Below are 19697 nucleotides of genomic sequence, written 5' to 3'. Positions count from 1 at the left end.
AGTCTTGCCTTTAATATCTTCTATAATCGGGACTTTATGAAACTCGGCCCTGCCTCCCCCTTTTTAGGGCTCGCCTGCTGTGCGCATGCGCATAGCTGGCGAAGCTCTATAGGGGCTTAAACAGCGTTTAACCAAGCACGATTACACTGGCGATTCCACGGAGTGCATGTGCTTTTTAGGTCATTGCACAAGCGCAAGCCCTAAAAAGCGCGTGCATGATGCCACCAGCCGCCTGCCTGCCTACCTCGCATTACCACATCAAAGGCAGCCCTCCCAGCGCATTTCTCACCCCCTAATTATTCACGGCCGGCCGGCCGTACTTTCAGTTTCACGGCCGCAGGCCGTGTCTCCTTTTATGCTTTTCTCTTCGTCTTTTTTCTGTCTCTGATTCTCCATTTCTCTGTGCCTTTATGTTCTCCTCTCTCTCTCTGTCTGCTTTTCTTTTTCTTGCAGCCTCTCTCACTGTCCAGCTTTCTCCCTCAATGTCAGTGTAAGTCCATAATTGTGCGGTAAACACAGCAGTCACAGAATCTTCTAAATCCAATCACCTCACCATTTTTCAATTACCAATTTATTAAAGGAGAGTTAAAAGAAGCTTAAACATTATATATAATTCCAATCAAATCCCAGTGCCAACTTCACTTTTTAGAAAACTGCTTTTTCAAGCTAACTTTCCCAAACTTAATGTATACCATTTAAAATACACAATGGGTACCATGCGTACATAATATGGCCCTACATTGCCATCTTAGGGTTCCTGTGACATTTATAAACCACTCTGCCTCGTCACCTTGTGGTTCATGATATTACTAGAACCCCCTCATGGCAATATCGGGCCACATTACCCAGTTACATGCTATGTTCTCTCTCTCTGATTTTCTCTTTCTTACCGCCTCTCTCACTGGCCAGCTTTCTCTCTCATCGTCTCGCTATCTTCCTCCCTCTCTTTGGCTCGTTTGTCTCTGATTTCTGCATTTCCCACCTCGACCATATATATCTCTCTTTTCGAGCCCTGGACCTGTTTTTCAGTGCTACTCTCTCGGTGCCTCTCTAAATCACTTCTCCAGCCTCAGTCTGTCTCTCTCTTCTTTGTGATTCTTCCCCCCTCCCTCTATTTCAGGTTTTCAGTCTTTCTCTCCATCTTTCTCTCTGGCTTCCGCTGTTCCCGTATTCTTCTCTCGTCGTCACTCTCGTTCCCTCACTCATTTTCATACCTGTCCATTTTATTTCCCCCTCTTCATCCTTTCCGCTTATCTCCACTTCATTGTTTTCCTCTTTTCCTCCCTCTTTTCATTTCCCCCTCCAATTTTCCTCCTTCCTCTCCCAGTTCATCCTTACTGCTAACCCTTCACCCCAACTAATTCTCCTCCCACCTATCTTCGTTCTCATTATCACTTTCTCATACTTCCTCATCTCTCACTCTCCTCACTACAGCACTGCCTCTCTGTCCCCCATCGTCTCTCCCACTCTCACTTTCTTTTCGCAGTCTCTTAAAATCTCTAATGCTCTTTTGCCTTCTCACTTCCTTCCCACACCCACGCACCTGTACTCTAATCTATTGAATTAACTCCCCACACACTCTTTTTGTATCCCTCTCCTGTTTTCTCCTCACCCTCTGGCTTCTCTCTACCCCAGCCCCTCTCCCTCGCTCACTTTTAAAGTTCCCCGCGAGCCTTCTCTTTGGCTGCGGCCAGTGCCTCGCAGCACCCCTTCTCGGCGCTCTCTGGAGCCACCGTCACACCGCTGTGCGGCTCATGGCTGCCGGCGCAGCCTTACTACCCATTAGCCGCCTGGCGCAGTCATTCTTGCACTCATGGGCCACGTATAATTGTCCGTCTCGGCTACAAATTGCCTCTCCCCGCAGGCCCATTCGCATAAATCCTGCAAGCTCGTCCAAACCTGCTCCGGAGTGCACGAGAGCGCTGCACGCGCGCCAAGAGCCAATAATGGGTAAATCTCCACTAAATGCTTCCTTCAATTAAGGCAGGGAAAAAAATAATAATCTCCCGGTTTTATGTCACAAAACATTAGCAAATGCAGAATCATTTGGGGGAGCGGAATGGGGGGTCTTTTGGCAGGGACGCCGTGTTACATCATGACGCCAGAATGCAGGCTCGTGAAATTCATAGAGGGTTAGTGCACGTTTTGGTGATTCTCCTCCCCCCAGTGTACTTTTTTTAAAAACTTGTTTAACTTGTTTAATCACATTAACCTTTAACATTTCTCCCCGTTTGGTGCCCTCCCTCTTAACACCAAAATCTACACTCCTCCCACCCCCACTTCCGGGTTAAGTAGAGTGCCCTTCGTCATCGGCCGCCCGGGGTCAGCCTCTCCCGGATCCCCTCTATAGCCACAGGGGCCACGGTGATCAGCCCACCTCTCCTCCCCTGCAGCAGCTGATCTATCACTGCAGTTCACACCGCTCTGCAGGTAAAGCCCTTTAATGCCTTTGTGCATTTAGAGGTGACTCATTGGTTATGCAGCATTTTCCATTGTTGAGAAAACCAGCCTGAATGCTGTCCTTTTGACCACCAAAAACCCACCCAATAACAACGATTAAGCTGTTAAAAACGTTGTTTGCGCTTTGAAGGTGCTCTCCAGCATGTTCAAGAACTATGAATTCAGAAAGATTATTAACACCAGAAGGATCACTTCTGACATTTGATTGGTTTTTGCACTTCACTTTACTCATTCAGTACGGCTGTTGGATAGATTTTTATGTCTCGCCTATCCCACTCACCCTCACACCCCCTCACTCACCCTCACACACCATCACAGCCCCCTCACACTCGCACCCCCTCACTCACCCTCACACCCCCTCACCCCCCGCACTCACCCTCACACCCCCTCACTCACCCTCACACCCCCTCAGCCTCACAACTCTCTCACCCTCACACCCTCTCACCCTCACACCCTCTCACCCTCACAACCCTCTCACCCCTCACCCTCACCAGCATAGCATAACAAAACATAGCATAGCATAGCATAACAAAACAAAGCATAGCATAGCATAAGAAAACACCGCATAGCATAACAAAAAAAAGCATAGGATAGCAAAACATAGCATAGCATAACAAAACAAAGCATAGGATAGCAAAACAAAGCATAGCATAACAAAACAAAACATAGCAAAGCAAAACACAACACAACATAGCATAGCATAACAAAACACAACAAAACATAGCATAGCATAGCAAAACACAACAAAACATAGCATAACCAAGCATAGCATAACCAAACATAGCATAACCAAACATAGCATAACCAAACATAGCAAAACAAAACATAGCAAAACAAAACATAGCAAAACAAAATATATTATAGCATAACAAAACCCAACAAAACATAGCATACATAACAAAACATAGCAAATGACAAAGCTATTAATTTAGCTATTTTAAAGAATAACAAATAAATAAAAAAACGTTGATTTATAAGACCAATAGCTCAAACTTTCCTAATGCGAGCCCTATTGCATTTTCAATGCTTGTTTTATTATGAAATCTCTAATTTGGAGGTATTTAAAAAAATCCCTATGTTCAAGCCCAAATTCCATCTTTAGTTCCTCAAAAGATTTAATGGCCAATGGTGAAAAAAATACCCCCAAATGTGTAATTCCAGTATCGATCCATCTGATCGTGCATGTATCATGAAATATTCCTGGAAGGTTATAATTTCGGATGAGACTAGTGTAATGAGAGTATCTGCCTATTCCTAGTAATTTACGGATGTTAGACCAAGCGCTGTAGATACCTAAAGGTGTTTTAAATCGGACTTTTTTGAAGTGATTGTCGTATGTTAGTCGCCATAAATGGTCACTAGTTTCTGCTCCCAGAATAAGTCTGCAAGGAGAAGGGACGTCCCCTTCAATAATCAGAGAATCATCCAACATAAATAAGCCTTTGCTGTAGCTCAACAATGAAGCCCACCAATATATTTTAAGATTTGGGGCTGCAAGACCCCCTCTCATTCTTGGAAGTGAGATGAGCTTATATGCTCGACGTGTCTTTTGATATCCCCATATGAATCGAGAAAAAAGCGTTTCGATTTGTTTGAATATTAGTGTATCGAAATTTAAACATATAGTGCGAAAAAAATATAAAAACTTCGGTAAATAAATCATTTTAATTACATTGCATCTCCCTATAAGAGTTAAATGTAAATTGTTTAGTCTGCTCAAGCTGTCCTATGATTGTTTTAGGAGGGGATCTGTATTGATTTTGACAAGATCGTCCAAATTAGAGGTGATATTAACGCCGAGATATGTAGCATTTCTGACTATTCTTTCATCGCTTAAGTTTATATTCTTGTTGATTATTATCTGGATTTTATTTTCGTTTAATTTATATCCAGAGATTTCTCCAAAACGTAAGGCCTCTTCTTCTAACAGCTTTATTGTAACATATGGATTGCTTGTGGTGATCGCGATGTCATCGGCGTAAGCTAGTATTTTAGTATTTCCGTTCGGTGTTTTTATTGGTAAAATATTTTGATTACATTCTAGTTTACTGATAAAGGGATCGATGAATATTGCAAATAATAAGGGTGAGCATGGACATCCTTGTCTGGTTCCCCTAGTTATTTTAATCTTGCCCGTCATTCTGCCATTTATCATCACAACTGCTTCTGGTTTATAATATAAACTCTGAATAGCATTGATGAATTGCTCTCCGATTCCACTTTTTATCATGGCTGTCCAAAAATATTGCCAGGAGACCCTATCGAATGCTTTTTCTGCATCCAATAATATAAGTGCCATAGGGTCTCCCGTAACCTCTGTTATATCGAATAGTGTAATCACCCTTTGTACATGATCTGTAGTTGAGCGACCGGGGACGAATCCATGTTGTCGTACGGATACGATTTTATGGATGATCGGGGCTAATCGGGTGGCTAACATCTTAGAATAGATTTTTGAATCGCAGTTGATCAAAGTTATGGGGCGATATGATCAGAGTTCAGTTGGATCCTTGTTTTTTTGGGGGAAGATTACTATTTTTGCCATTGACCAGGATTTTGGTGGTTTTCCCGTTCTAAATACTTGAATCATAAGGGCCGTGAGTATTACTTTAAGTGGTTTATAAAATTTTACATAAAATTCGACTGGTATACCGTCCAGTCCTGCGGTTTTCCCCGAAGGCAAGCTGTTGATAGAGAGTAGAATCTCGATCCATTGGGGTATAGCTTCAAGGCTGTCATAATCATTTTGTAAGAATTTAGGTCTCGGTTCTTGGTCTAAGTATGTGTTGATTAGATGTTGATTTTTATCAGTCTCTGTATATAGATTTTGATAGTATGCCTGGAATTCTGTTTTAATTGCTTCTGGGTCTTGCGTTAATAGATTATTTTTATCTTTGATTTCTTTTATAGTATTGATGATATTTTGGTTTCTTGTACGGATAGCTAAATGGTGCCCTACTTGTTCATTTAGTTCGTATGCCTTTTCTTTATTTGAGGTAGCTTTGTCAATAGCTCTTTTAGCAAAGATTTCAATTATTCTGTTTTTGGCTATTGACACCTTTTGTAATACACTATCACTCTTAATATTTTCCTAACAAGGATTATTAATACTTATGTTGGAGATAAACACATGGTACCTGGTTCACAAAAAATACATCATCAAACTACATATGGTAGTCTGACGCCTACAATTTACAGATATTTGTTCCATTTTGGAAGTATGCATGAAAAGCAATGAAAATCAGGATTTTCCAGGTATGGTCCTAATTGTCCACGCATACCCCAATACGGCACTCAACTCTACGCCACTCCATAACACTCCACTCTACTCCACTTGACAATGCTCCACTCCACTCTCTTTTACCCCACTAACTTTTAGCCATGCTGTAACAGCAGCTGCACTGGTGTACAACATGATTGAAACATATTAGCAAAGCCTCTCTTGCAGAGACGTCTGTTGGCGTTGCTATTGCTTGTTATTTTAGGTACTGGCTACACGCAGCTGTTATAGACCTACTACAGTTCAGCGAAGGGTTATAAAGCAGTTCAGAAATACAATGGCGCTCTACAGGTAGTGGTAGGGTGTTAGTTCGTGGAATGTCAGTGGTTGGTGCTGCTTGATCTGAGCTAACCCTTATCTCAGAGAAAGGAAGGAGAGAGAACCTCAACCCTCTGTATACATTACAACAATGTCAAGCGCACACAACATGCATCAGTTGATCGATTTAGTTTCGTAATTGGTCAATGTAAATATAAGATCCGACTCCAATGTTCATAACCTCTTGGGTGTTTATTCATCCAGTATGAGTCTTTGTTTTACAACAAAACCAGCCGACACATGTTTCGTCAATATCGGGGTGAACCCGTGACTCTTCAGGGCTGGGGAGATAAAGTCAAGGATGAAATCATACTGTTAGGGGGGGGGGGGGGGGTGTTATGACCAGTGAAAGGAATCTTAGGAAGTGGAGGTGGGTGACCGCGTCAGTGGATGATCTATTAGTGCGTGGAGGATTGGCAGAAAGCCTATCCAAGAAAAAGTGGAAACCTAGAAAGGGTGTTGGGGCAGTGGACCGGGTGTGAATGGGAGGTTGCGAATAGCACCATAGTGAACATGGAATACAAAGTGAGTGTGTGTGTGTGGTGGTGAAGTGCAGTGTTATAACATTGAAATGCAGAAACGCAAGTGGTGGACCACATGGTGAGTGTCATGTGGGGAAAGGTGTAGTGACAAGCTGAAAATCACTGATAATTAGAATTTGCAAAGCACTTTTTAGTAATATCCTGAGGAGAGAAAAGAAAGAAAGCATAACAAATATAAATATATATATATGCAGAAACGACGTATGTGAGCATAGCTACGGTATAGGTGTTGTGTGGCATGCAGTGCCTCTTCACAATTCGTGACAAGCTCTATATCATAAGCGGCATCGGTAAGCACTTTACTGTACTTACCTTACTACCTTTAGTTTAGAGCATTCACCCCAAACGACTTTCATTTTGTGTGATGTAAGACATTGATGTTATCTCTTAATCCCAATTATACTGTACTTACTATGTGTGATAGCAATATACAGCCGGGTTTAAATTTGTGTATACAAGATGTCTCAACTGTTCCAGACATACCTATACTACTCATGTTATATAGCAGGTTACAAACTACCTCACACCCTGTTATATACAGCAGTTATCCAAGACTAGTTTCATTTCATGCGGTGTAGATCAGTGATGTTGTATATGAATCCCAACGATACTGTACATATAGTGTTTTTTTGGCTGTTGACAGCACGGTACAAAATTTGATCATAAAGGTGATTTGAACTGCATTGTGCTTACCGATGCCGCTTATGATATAGAGCTTGTCACGAATTGTGAAGAGGCACTGCATGCCACACAACACCTATACCGTAGCTATGCTCACATACGTCGTTTCTGCATATATATATATTTATATTTGTTATGCTTTCTTTCTTTTCTCTCCTCAGGATATTACTAAAAAGTGCTTTGCAAATTCTAATTATTAGTGATTTTCAGCTTGTCACTACACCTTTCCCCACATGACACTAACCATGTGGTCCACCACTTGCGTTTCTGCATTTCAATGTTATAACACTGCACTTCACCACCACACACAAACACTCACTTTGTATTCCATGTTCACTATGGTGCTATTCGCAACCTCCCATTCACACCCGGTCCACTGCCCCAACACCCTTTCTAGGTTTCCACTTTTTCTTGGATAGGCTTTCTGCCAATCCTCCACGCACTAATAGATCATCCACTGACGCGGTCACCCACCTCCACTTCCTAAGATTCCTTTCACTGGTCAAAACACCCCCCCCCCACCCCTAACAGTATGATTTCATCCTTGACTTTATCTCCCCAGCCCTGAAGAGTCACGGGTTCACCCCGATATTGACAAAACACGTTTCGGCTGGTTTTGTTGTAAAACAAAGACTCATACTGGATGAATAAACACCCAAGAGGTTATGAACATTGGAGTCGGATCTTATATTTACATTGACCAATTACGAAACTAAATCGATCAACTGATGCATGTTGTGTGCGCTTGACATTGTTGTAATGTTATAGACCTACTGTTTCCAATACATACCATACACTTAGAGTGGGATTGGAGTCTGCTCTTTGATCATGATTGTATGGCCTGTTGTGTCTCTGATTTCTCTGCTCTTGATTTGGCGGCTTTCCTTCCTATTCTTGTGCTTGTTCCACTCAGGATCATATAGGTGTCTCAGTATTTGGAATAGATGAGTTGCATCCTTCAAACGGATAACTTCACCATCTAGCAATCCGTTCTTTTCCTTGCATTCACTATGGTTGTTACAATATTGTGCTTTCTCCATGCATACTTTTTTTTTTGCTACCATCCACCATTCCTTGATGCCCCCATCGCTCTCTCCTTCTGACTCCCAGTTGTAAGTTTTTTTTTAACTGTTATTTATTTTTGCTCTACCAAGAGTGTGGCAGCTACAAAGTGCTACTGGGCTACTCGATTACATCTTTTACCTTCACTTTTTAAGTTTTAAAGTGCTGTTATAATATAGCCATGTCTTTTGAGCTGCACTGTTATTTTTTTTTTTTGACAGAAAACTGAATGAACAAATAAAATTAAAAAAAATAAAAAATATATATATATTTATATATATATATATATATATATATATATATATATATATATATATATATATATATAGCAAGGTCATGTCGCACACATATGTATGCATCGTGACACATGCAGCGCTGTGCATCGTTATGCATGTGTGCCAATCAACGGCCAACTGGGAATGGGCCATGCGTGCATATGCATCATGATGCATCCATTCGCACGCTAATGGCAGTAGAAAAAGCATTTGCAATCCAGCAGCTCAGCCATTTAGGGCAGAGACATATGGCCTTTGCCAATGTTTGTTATGAGATGAGCAATGTGAAACGATACCGATGCCGAAAAACAATGGTTCTTCAACAGTCATTGGCCTGTCTGCCCATGTATGGAATCCAGCCTTAATTTACCCTGTACTCTGTGCAAAATACTTCTCCTAACATGGACCGACAAAGTAGAGGGGGTGTCGTGCAAAAGTAGCCTGCTCAACAAAATCTTTCTGTAATGTATCCTTTTATAAGAAACTGCCAAGTATTCCGTTTCCTCACATGAATGACTCTGCTCCTCCTCCTTAAGGTCTGCAGCTGCATCTCCGTCTCCCTCTTCTCTGTATGGAGCGCGTCCAGCCTTTTATGTGATGAGGTCTGTTAATGGGAATAAAGCACATGTTACCCAATTGCCAGGTCTTCTGCATTATCCAGGTACAAACACCAAGCTCTGTATATTGTAATGCTCCACATAGATGTAGTTAATTAAGGAACAATATGGCCTTTAGTGCTCTGCCAGTCACTTCCTCAACCCCGGTTTTAGATCTCATAGCGTTTGGGGGCTTAGTAGCTGAGCTGAGCACATCTCACATGCCTGGTCACAAAGCTGGTTTGCTGTTGCAAAGCCGGTGCAGTGCAGAATATCTGCTGTTGGTAAATTAGCTTTGTGTTATGTACATATAGAATTATAGATTGGTAACTGAATAAGAGGGGTTTCCACCAACGGGTTCTTAGTGATAGTAAACAATATAAGTTATCTATGATGCCACTTAAAGCCGCTGTGAAACAAATCAATGTATTAACAGTTATCCATCTACAGTTGTATATTATGCATTGACGCCACTCCGACATTCCTTGTGTAAACCAGCAGCACAGGAGTAGGAGAGTTGTGGGGAAGCGATGCATAACCTTGTATGTTTGCATTCAAATAGCATTTCATTAAGTTAAAGGAAATTCATGCCATGATATAACACTTGAGTAAACGGGTCCTGACGTTCAACATACAACACGTGAATTGGCTATGTTTCAGGTAAACGGCACCTTTATGGAGAATACACGTTTTCAATATTAGCAACCGTTCGCAATCTTGGTGGTGGAAGAAGTAATCCCACATTAAAGGCTGCGGCACTTAGGGGCGCCCAGATTTTGGCATATATACCAGTCTTGGTAAGGACTATGTCAGTAAGCGTCCCCATGGAATAAATATTTCAGGCTTTAGACCTGCACAGTGATATTGTTGGGTGGTTGCTGCCCTTCCACTTATATGTTATAATGAAATGGATCCCCAATAGCAATTGTATAATAAGTCTACGCCAGTGCAATAATAAAATACATGTTGTCTTAGTCATGTTCCCATGCAGAACTAGCAGCAGGTAATACAGATTATGACTTCCCACAGGTCTTCCAGTAGGTCTACCAGCATTTAGTACATTGACCTCGTATCGGTAGGAAGGTGGTTATTGACCTGACTTTGGAGGCTTATACAAGTGTGACACCACCTTCAACGTTGTCTTTTGTGCTAGTAAGACCTCAGTTTCATTAAAATTCCAATCCCTTCATCCACGAGTTCACTCCTGTGTAGCCAAATGTAGACATTTATTGAGGCAGAGGATGTCTCTTTCCTGCAAATGTAAAGTTTTGTTACAGATTTCCCAGTTGTTATAGTTTCCCGTCAAAAAACTCTCCAAAGTGTAGGGGCTACCCATTCGCCAATTTACTAAACGTCTCACCCCTGCATATTTCTGGGTCAAAATATGGTTGCCAACAATCGGAATCAGAGGGTGGAGATAAAAACTATGCTTCCAGGGTGACAGCATTTGTCCAGTAGGGAACAGCTGTTTTGGATGATTCCATTAGATTCTTGGGGTTCTGTGATGCCTGTGAAATTCCAGAGGTCATCTGAGGGGATAAAGGAATGCTGCTGCTCTAAGGACTGCAGTAGGTTACCTTTGGGCCCTCGACCCCATTCAAAGTTTCAGTTGGTATGCCAAAATGTATGTATTCAAATTGGGAACTCCGGACCTATATATGACCAAAAGAGTACTGATTTAATGGATGGATCAGTTGTACGTTATCCTGCATTGTCTCAAGGATGTCTTTGTTTGTGTTTGAGTGACATAAAGCAGCAGCTGTATGAAATTAATTTTACACAACGTAGCCTCCCTCACTAAGGTATTTCCAACCTTTGCCACCAATATAGACCCTTGTATGGTGTTGCTAATAGTTTAGGAGCATTACACTTGTTTAAATCTTTGAGGCTCGTTATAAGATGTATCTCAACCATCGTATTTTGTTCCTAGACCAATATAATGCATTAGAGGTTACCAGGGGCTTACCTTCCGTGAATTTCTGTCCTTCACGTCTTATCCGGCACGTCATTATACTCCTATTGTCTCCCATTGCCGTACTCTTCTTCACTCTTTCTTAACCTCGTCATATCCTTCCTTCCTTTCCCTCCACGAACAACCTATCTGGTTTAATTAGCTTCTTAAAATTCGCAACCGCACTATTTATTGGAAAGTTTGGCATCCTCGAGGTCTATGTTGGATCTCTCAACTGCTCTCACACGGTGTTCCTCTCCCGTTCTCAGATCTCAAATCCTCTTACTCATTACCTGCTAAGGCTCGCTCTCAATACGACCTGCTTTATCCTGCTCTCACACTCTTCCTTCAATCTTTGCCACCCTCCATTGATATTCCTTTAGATCGTAGACCCACGTCTTCACTCCTGGAATCTACTCCCTCTGCCTCTTCCCTTTATAACTCTTTCCGCCACACGGTTGACAGAATGAAGTCCAAAATTGAAGTCGCATGGGAATCTGATCTCTCTCAAGACTGGTCGGTTCATCTCTGGGATAGAGTCTGGTCCAAACTTCATAGAACCTCTAGAGCTGCCCAGAACACGCAAACTTTATACTTTATTTATAACAGAATTTTATTTACCCCTCTTGCCATGTCACACTTTTCGTCAGAGTCCGACTCTTCATGTTGGTCTTGCCCCTGTCCTTCTGCAGACCTCAAACATATGTTGTTTGAATGTCCACCTATATCCACATTTTGGAATTCAGTTTGGTCCCAAATACAAAAGATTTTCCAGTTTTCTAGGTTCTCTCTCCCCAAACCTCCCACAATCCCCGTGCCATTACCAACTCCTTGACCTTTTGATAGCTGTCCCTTTCCACATTATCAGTTCCAATTGGAAGCAAGCTAAGGATGTTTCCTATCGCTCATGGTGGAATGCAGTCTGTTTTCATCACCGTCTTGACACCAATTATGTATCCCTTGTCTCCCTGGCAATTAAACTGGACCTTTTTTGGCTTCCTTTGGTAACTTATCTTTCCTCCTGTGCTCCAGTTCGTCCCTCTTTAATCCTTGATGCAGCAGACGTACGCAAACCACCATGAATATCCTATTGCCCTTCTCTTTTTTTTTTTTTTTTTTTTTAAGTTTGAAAGCTTTATTGGCAAATAAGGTGAACAAATGACAGAAGGAATTGTAAATATAAAGTGAAATACAAAAAATAACTAAAATATTCCCAGAGTCATATAGAGAGAAGAGAGCATTTTATAAATTTTCGAAGGGAAGAAAAGGGAAAGGAAAGAAAAAGAAAGGAAAGAAAGAAAAGAAAGAGAGAAAAGTATAAGAGATCAAAGAGGAAGAAAGAGGAAAGAAAGAAGAGAAACAACTAGAACAGAACTGTACACTCTATGAGCAAACAGCGAAGTACATGCTAAATGAAAGAAAAAGATAAATAGCCTAATGTAGTCATTTCAAAACACAGAAAATAGAAATCGATTGGTCCTTTCTCTTTGCGGCGCTCAGATGGCATGGCTTTGGTCCTAAATTTATCTCTCTTGTCTCTCTACTGTATTCATCTCCTAAAGCTTCAGTTCTTGTCAATGGTCAACTCTCCTCCTCGTTCACCTTACGTCGCGGAGTCCGTCAAGGCTGTCCTCTTTCTCCCCTTCTTTTTGTTTTAGCCCTTGAACCTTTTTTAACTTCCATTCGCCAAAACTCTTCTATTTCTGGTTTTCCTTACGGGGACCACCAATTGAAACTCTCAGCTTATGCTGATGACATTATTTTATTTGTCTCTCATCCTTATTCATCTATTCCCCCTTTACTAGCTGAATTTGAGGCCTTTTCCCTTGTCTCAGGTTATAACATCAATTTGGACAAGACAGAAATTCTTCCACTCACCAAGTTTTGTCTTCCTCATCACTTTGCTGCCACGGGTTTTTCCTGGACTAGCTCTAAAAGTAAATACCTTGGGATTTGGTTCTCCAATTCTATTTCTTCTTCTGTTAAATTAAATATGTCCGCTGTTCTTGCTCGCATTGATAAATCCTTCTCTTCTTGGAATCCCCTCTTCCTTTCATGGTGGGGTCGTCTTGACTCCATTAAAATGATGATTGCCCCTATTCTCATTTATACTCTCTCTATGTTACCTGTTCATATTCCCTGCCCTATACTTTAATCGCCTTGATTCCTCTCTCTCCAAGTTTTTATGGAAAAATAAAAAAGCGAGGATTTCTCTTCTTTTACTTCGTAAGCCTAAAGTGATTGGTGGAGTCAATTTCCCAGACCTTCGTTTGTATCATAAATCCTTTGCTTTACGTCAAGCCTCTCGTTGGTTGTCGAAAGAACCTTCCCCTTTCGCTCCCCTATGGCTTTCCATTGAACGAGCTTTCGTCTCTCCTTTTTCCTTTGAGGAGTTTCTTCGTTTTTCTTCCAAGTCTCCACTTACTTCCCTACCTCTTTTCAAACATTCTTCCTCTCTTCTTCATCCTCTTTGTTCTCCAGTTATTATGTCACGTGATTCCTTTCTACAACAGCCTATTTGGTATAACTCCCTTATCCTCATTAAGAACAGACCCATTTATTGGTCTATATGGCGTCAAAGGGGCATTATTTGGGTTCATCAACTCTTTGATGGTCTCGTTCCTTGCACTTTCCCTCAACTTCAACTTCAATTTTCTTGTCCTCGTTCTTTCTTACATAAATATACTCTTCTGATGGAGACTATTCTTGATCGCTATTACTCGTTGCCTTCGTTACCTTCCTCTATCCCCTCATCTTCTTTGTTAGTGTTACTTACTACTTTTCCCAAGGCTTCTGTCATTTATAAATTTCTTTCTGTTCCTCTTCCAGATCGCCCCAAATCAAAACTTGAACTCTCATGGGAATCGGACTTGGGCTTTGTTTGGCCTGTTTCCCTTTGGGACAAATTGTGGCCTAAGTCCTTGAAAGTCTCTCGCTCTGCTTCACTCACTCAGTCTCTCTTTTTCTTATATCATAGACTTTACCTCTCTCCTCTTGCTCTTTCTCGTTTCTCTCCCTCTACTTCCTCTGCATGTTGGTCTTGTAACTCCCCTTCGGCTGATCTTTTTCACATGTTCTTCCTCTGTCCTTCGGTTTCTGCTCTGTGGACCCAAATCTGGTCTTGTATTTCTCGTATTTTTTCGCTTTCTATTCCTTACTCTCCTCCTCTCCTGTTCTTAGGTAGCCTGTCTGACAATCTTTCTTTACCCCCTCACTCTGCTGGTCTCTTTGATCTTATGCTTGCGCTTGTCTTTCAACACATTGCCTCTAATTGGAAATCTCTCACAGCTCTATCTATGCAACACTGGTGGAATGCTCTGTGCCACTTCCATAGACTAGATGTTTCCTTTTCTTCTGCCAGCAAACCTCCTCGGAATGTTGAGCTTTATTGGCTCCCTCTCACTGCTTACCTTGATCAGTCTGCTATTAAGATGCGGCCACCACCAACCACTTCGTAGAATTTTAAACCTCCTTGATTACTTCCCTTTCTTATGTTGTGGTTTATTCATTATCTTTCTATTTTCTATTGCCCTTCTCTTTAAAATGTTATTCTCCAAGGTTATATTAAAGTACATTTACCTCGTGCTTATTTACTTTGTTCCTGCTATTTTCATGCTTGTTATACTTGCTTTTCATGATAAATTAATGACTTGTTTATTTTCTCTTATGTATTTTTTTTTTAATTTTTATTTTGCAGTATATCAGAGGAAACAAGAGGGGGTAGGGAAACAGTAAGAGGGGGATCAGGAAGAAAGAGAGAAAGACAGGCGACATACCGCCACAAAACCCACACAGGGGGAGCAAAAATAGGGAGGGAATCATTCGAAGAAGAAGGGCAGTAAAGCTCCAAGGTCCACAAGAAGCTGGCAATAGTCCGACAAAGCAGCGGGGAAGAGTCCACTCAGTTCAGTTCCTAGCTCAGGACAGCCATCGCAACAGTGGATTCGGTACTCGTAGACAGAAAGACCAGCCCAAACTCCTTCCCAGGCCCAGTAGCCCTCCCTAGTCAAAGCCAGTCGCAACTAAAGAAGAAACTCAAGACAACGTCCCCAACCATCCCCCCACCCTCGTCCCTCCCCAACATCACCCTCCCCCCAGTGGCAGCGACCAGCAAGCATACACCGCACTACAGACATTCCTGAATCAAATTTGGAAGAGATGAAGGGACCGCAGCGTTGATGGACACACAGCTGAAGGTAGGCCTCGGGACAGAAACCTCACAAGCGGGCCCCAGTTGTACACAAAGTTCTTAAAATTCCCCAGGAAGATGTCAGAGAGGCGTTCCATGCTCAACAGACGCCACAATCGGGCATGCCACAAGGAAATAGCGGGGGCAGATGGGGACTTCCACGCAGCAGCCAGAGTCATTTTAGCCGCACCCAGACACAACCACATAACACGTTTATCCGCCCTAGTCTGGTGCTCGAGTAGTGGGTCCCTAAGCCCCAATAAGACAAAAGCCATGGAGTCCGGGATCGGATAGCCCAAAATGTCCTTTATGTGGGATAGGATCTCAGCCCAGAATGGCTTGATGGTGGGGCACTCCCACCATATATGGCTAAAGTCTCCCAACATCCCACAGCCCCGCCAACATCTATCTGAAGCAGTGGGAAATATGTGGTGTAATTTAGAGGGATAAAGGTACCAGTCAAAGATGAGTTTCATATGTGCCTCTCTGAGGTCAGTAGAGTGATTATGCGCCGTCACGTCCCTCCCTAGGCCCTGCCACTCACTAGTAGAAATGTCCCTCCCCAGTGTGAATTCCCAATGGCCTTGATATCGCGGCCGCGGCGTCACGGCAGAGTCTAGCAACAGTTTGTACAGGAAAGAAATCGTTCCTTTCATGGTGGAGGTACGAAGAAGGAAGGACTCAAATTTCGACAAGGGTCTGGTAGCAGCGTCCACTACAGCAGGCGACGTCGCCCAATGCAGGAGTTGGAGATGTCTGAAGCGTTCCGTTGGAAGAACGCCATAGTCCCGCATACAGTTGTGGAAAGTGAGGGGTACGACGCCATGGAACAAGTGGGTGAGGGCTCTACAGCCACCCTCCCTCCAAGCTTCAAAGGGACCCTCCATCAGAGCCGGGGGAAAGGCCGGGTTGAAGTGAATCGGGGTGAATGGGGACGGGAACGTGGTCCAACGGTCGTCGCCGCTCACCGTGTCCCAGACCTTCAACACTGTGCTCGTGGGAGTGCTAATGTAAGCATTTTTGGGCCGGTCTGCTTTAGGCTTCCAGGCCAAATCCCAGATGGAGCGGCCCACAACGCTCCGATCCATGTGGAGCCAATGCTTTTCCGACAGCTGTTGGGACCACTCCACGATGACCCTCAGTTGTGCGGCCTTGTAGTACAAATGCATGTCCGGAAAGCCAACCCCCCCCTCCAAGCGTGGGCGCCGCAAGACCGAAAATGGAAGCCGTGCTCGGCCACCCTGCCAGACATATCCCAGCATCACGGTCTTCAATCGACGGAAGTAGTCCAGCCCTATCGGAATAGGCAGAGCCTGAAACAAGTACAACAATTTGGGAAGGAGCACCATTTTAAGGGCGTGTATCCTGCCCAGCCACGAGATGAATTTAGGCTTCCACCGTTCCAGCTCAGTCTTAACTTAGGATAACATCTGCGGGAAGTTAGCGTGGAACAGGGCATTCACGGTGGAAGTCAGCCGTACGCCCAGGTAAAGCAAGGACTCCGACGCCCAAGCGAGTGGAGTAAGCAGCCGGGTCAGTTGCACCTCCCCTGCCGATAAGGTCAGATTTAGGATGTAGGATTTATCGAAATTAACCTTGAAGCCCGCCACTTCCTCGTAGGCAGAGAGTACCGAGTGGACATGCGGTAGTGACAGCGCTGGGTCCCTGATGGACAACAGGACATCGTCAGCAAAGAGCGAGATCTTATGCTGCTCGCCTGTAAATGGAAGTCCTAGAATCCTCTCGTCCTCCCGCACCGCCAATGCTAATGGCTCTATACTAAGGGCAAAAAGCAGGGGCGAGAGGGGACATCCCTGGCGCGTCCCTTGGGAATGACGAAAACTTGCGGACCTGTGGCCGTTGACCAACACACGAGAGGTAGGGCCACTATAGTTGGCCTCAACCATCCTTATGAAAAGGGGGGAGAATCCGAAGGCCACTAGCGTCTGGTGTAAAAAACCCCAGTCGACGCGGTCGAAAGCCTTCTCCGCGTCGAGCCCCACGAGCACCGCAGGTATGCGAAATCGTTCCTCCTTTTCGATGAGATGTACGACGCGGCGCAGGTTATCGTGAGTCTGCCTGCCCTTAATAAATCCAGATTGATCAGGATGGATGAGGGCAGGCATCAGATCCTGCAGTCTACCCGCCAGAATAGAGGAGTACATCTTGGCATCCAAATTGAGAAGTGCTATCGGGCGGTAAGATGCACAAAAGGTAGGGTCCTTCCCCGGTTTGGGGATAACAGTGATCAACGCTTCGGCCATAGAGTCCGCGGTCCTACCATCAACCGCCATTGCGTTGAAGAGGGAGACTAAGTAGTCGCAAACTTCAGAGGCGAACGTTTTGTAAAAGAGGGCCGTGTAGCCGTCAGGCCCTGGGGCCTTGTGCATCTTCAGGCTTTTAATGGCATCTAATACCTCCTCCCGGGTGATGGGGGAGGATAGTAAATCATTCCATTCTTTAGAAACTTTCGGTAGAGGCAGACCTTCCAGGAATGTGGATTGTGCTCCCGGATCAAGAGCATCACCCGAGTAGAGCGCTGCATAGAAGCGTCCGAATATGGCTGCCTTGTCCGCATCTTTATGCCGTACAGAGCCCGCCTGATCGCGAATTCCCCCTATATAATCTTTCTCGCGTTTGTCCCGGAGTTGCCGGGCAAGATGGCGCCCGATCTTATTGCCCTGGGAGTAGGAGGTGCGCCGAAGTCGCAGGAGGGTAAACTCCGCCCTGTTATTATAATGGGCCCTCAGTTTCCCTCGCACCGCCGTCAGGGGGCGCAGAGTCACCCTGGAGGGGTTCTCCTTGTGGGCCTGTTCCAAGGAGGCCAGTTCCGATTCAAGAGCCTCCCTCTCCGTGCGCCTCAGCTTGTTCAGGTTCGCGTTGAGGGCGAGGCACGTGCCCCTTAAAGAGGCCTTGCACGCGTCCCATGTGGTATACACCGATGTGTCCGCAGGGGGATTGAGGAGAAAAAATTCACCAATAGCCTTGCGTAAGGCCTTACAGGACTCCTCATCTCGCACCAGAGCTGCCGGGAAATACCACTTACGCCAACCATCCCCCCCGGCGGCCCAATGCAGTCCCAGGACCACGAGACTATGGTCCGATAGTGAGAGTGGAAAGATAGTAGCCAACTGTATGTCCCCCCGAAGAGCCTGACTAACCAAGATATAGTCAATGCGGGAGTATGACTGATGTACGTTGGAAAAAAAGGTGTCATCCCTGGTCTGAGCATGGATAAAGCGCCAACTGTCGATCAGTCCCATATCACTTAACTGCCGTGTAGTATCGTCTGAGAAGACGCCAGTGTCTGCCCTGCGGGCCCCAGAACTATCCAAACTCCTGTCCCATACCATATTGAAATCACCCAACAAGAGTAAGTGACCCTCCACAAAATCCCCCATCCTGTTCAACAGACCCTGCAGAAAGCCATTCTGTCCCGCATTAGGGGCGTACAATACAGCAAAAGTACACAGGCGGCCATGTAACCATCCCTTCATCAGCAGCCAACGGCCTTCCTTATCCACACACACTCCCTTGGGCTGAAAATGCAGGGAAGCCCGGAAGAGTAGGGCCACCCCTCTATGCTTCGAGGTCGCAGATGCCCGGTAGATAAGAGGGAACTGCCTATGACGAAGCCTCAACTCATCTCTCCTAGCTAGGTGGGTTTCCTGGAGGGCCACCACATCCAAGTGGTGATCCACAATGTACTTCCAGAGTTTCTGCCGTTTCTGCGGGGAGTTAAGGCCCTTTACATTCCAGGTCCCTACGCTGATAGGCATAAGGGATCATAAAGACTCCACGCCATGCACACATCTAAACAGCCACGGTGCCTGCACCGGTCTCGCACACGCACCTGAACCCACTCCCAAGGGAGAGAAGCAGACACAGGGACTCGAGGGAAGGGTCCCATATGAAATACAGAAGGGAATATCAACAAAAACACCGTCAGCACACAATCATCACACACTGTCGCCGCCACCACCCCACCGACCCCCATCCCCAACCCCAACCGCCCTGCCATGACATCCACAGTTAGAGCGCTAACAAACCCATCTCCCACCCCCCCCAGAACAAAGAACAACAAAATGCAACTCAAGGCACTGAACCTGAACCTCGCGGTCTTCAGTTCCAGCAGGTCGAGGTTCGGAAGTCCCCTACTGGACTGGAATCGGGGCGGGGGTGTCAACTTGGTGACCCCCAGGTCCAAGGTCCGGGGTGTCTTCTCCAAAAGTACCATTATACCCCGGGAACCTCAGGCCAAGAGCCCCTCCGACGCCATGCCATGATGTCGGGGTCATGCTGCTCCAGTGCTCGTCTGGGAATCCGACGTGGTGGCGGAGGCC

General features: G+C 44.6%; 2 protein-coding genes across 2 annotated transcripts in view; one reads left to right on the top strand and one right to left on the bottom strand.

The window, feature by feature from the left end:
- ZCCHC4 (zinc finger CCHC-type containing 4) overlaps positions 1-19697 on the top strand; it is a 374799-nt gene that overhangs the window by 161777 nt on the left and 193325 nt on the right. The window lies entirely within an intron of this gene.
- The window catches only part of LOC144821396 (E3 ubiquitin-protein ligase TRIM69-like), a 56821-nt gene that overhangs the window by 31054 nt on the left and 6070 nt on the right, over positions 1-19697 (bottom strand). The window contains exon 2 of the mRNA XM_078678378.1: positions 9127-9222. Coding sequence (XP_078534504.1) covers positions 9127-9168 — 42 coding nt within the window. The 5' untranslated portion in view covers positions 9169-9222. The remainder of the gene's footprint in view (positions 1-9126; positions 9223-19697) is intronic.

This window comes from Lissotriton helveticus, chromosome 2_2, assembly GCF_964261635.1.
Source record: "Lissotriton helveticus chromosome 2_2, aLisHel1.1, whole genome shotgun sequence".
NCBI classification, from domain to species: Eukaryota; Metazoa; Chordata; class Amphibia; order Caudata; family Salamandridae; genus Lissotriton; species Lissotriton helveticus.
This window is presented reverse-complemented; position numbering and strand designations above follow the sequence as displayed.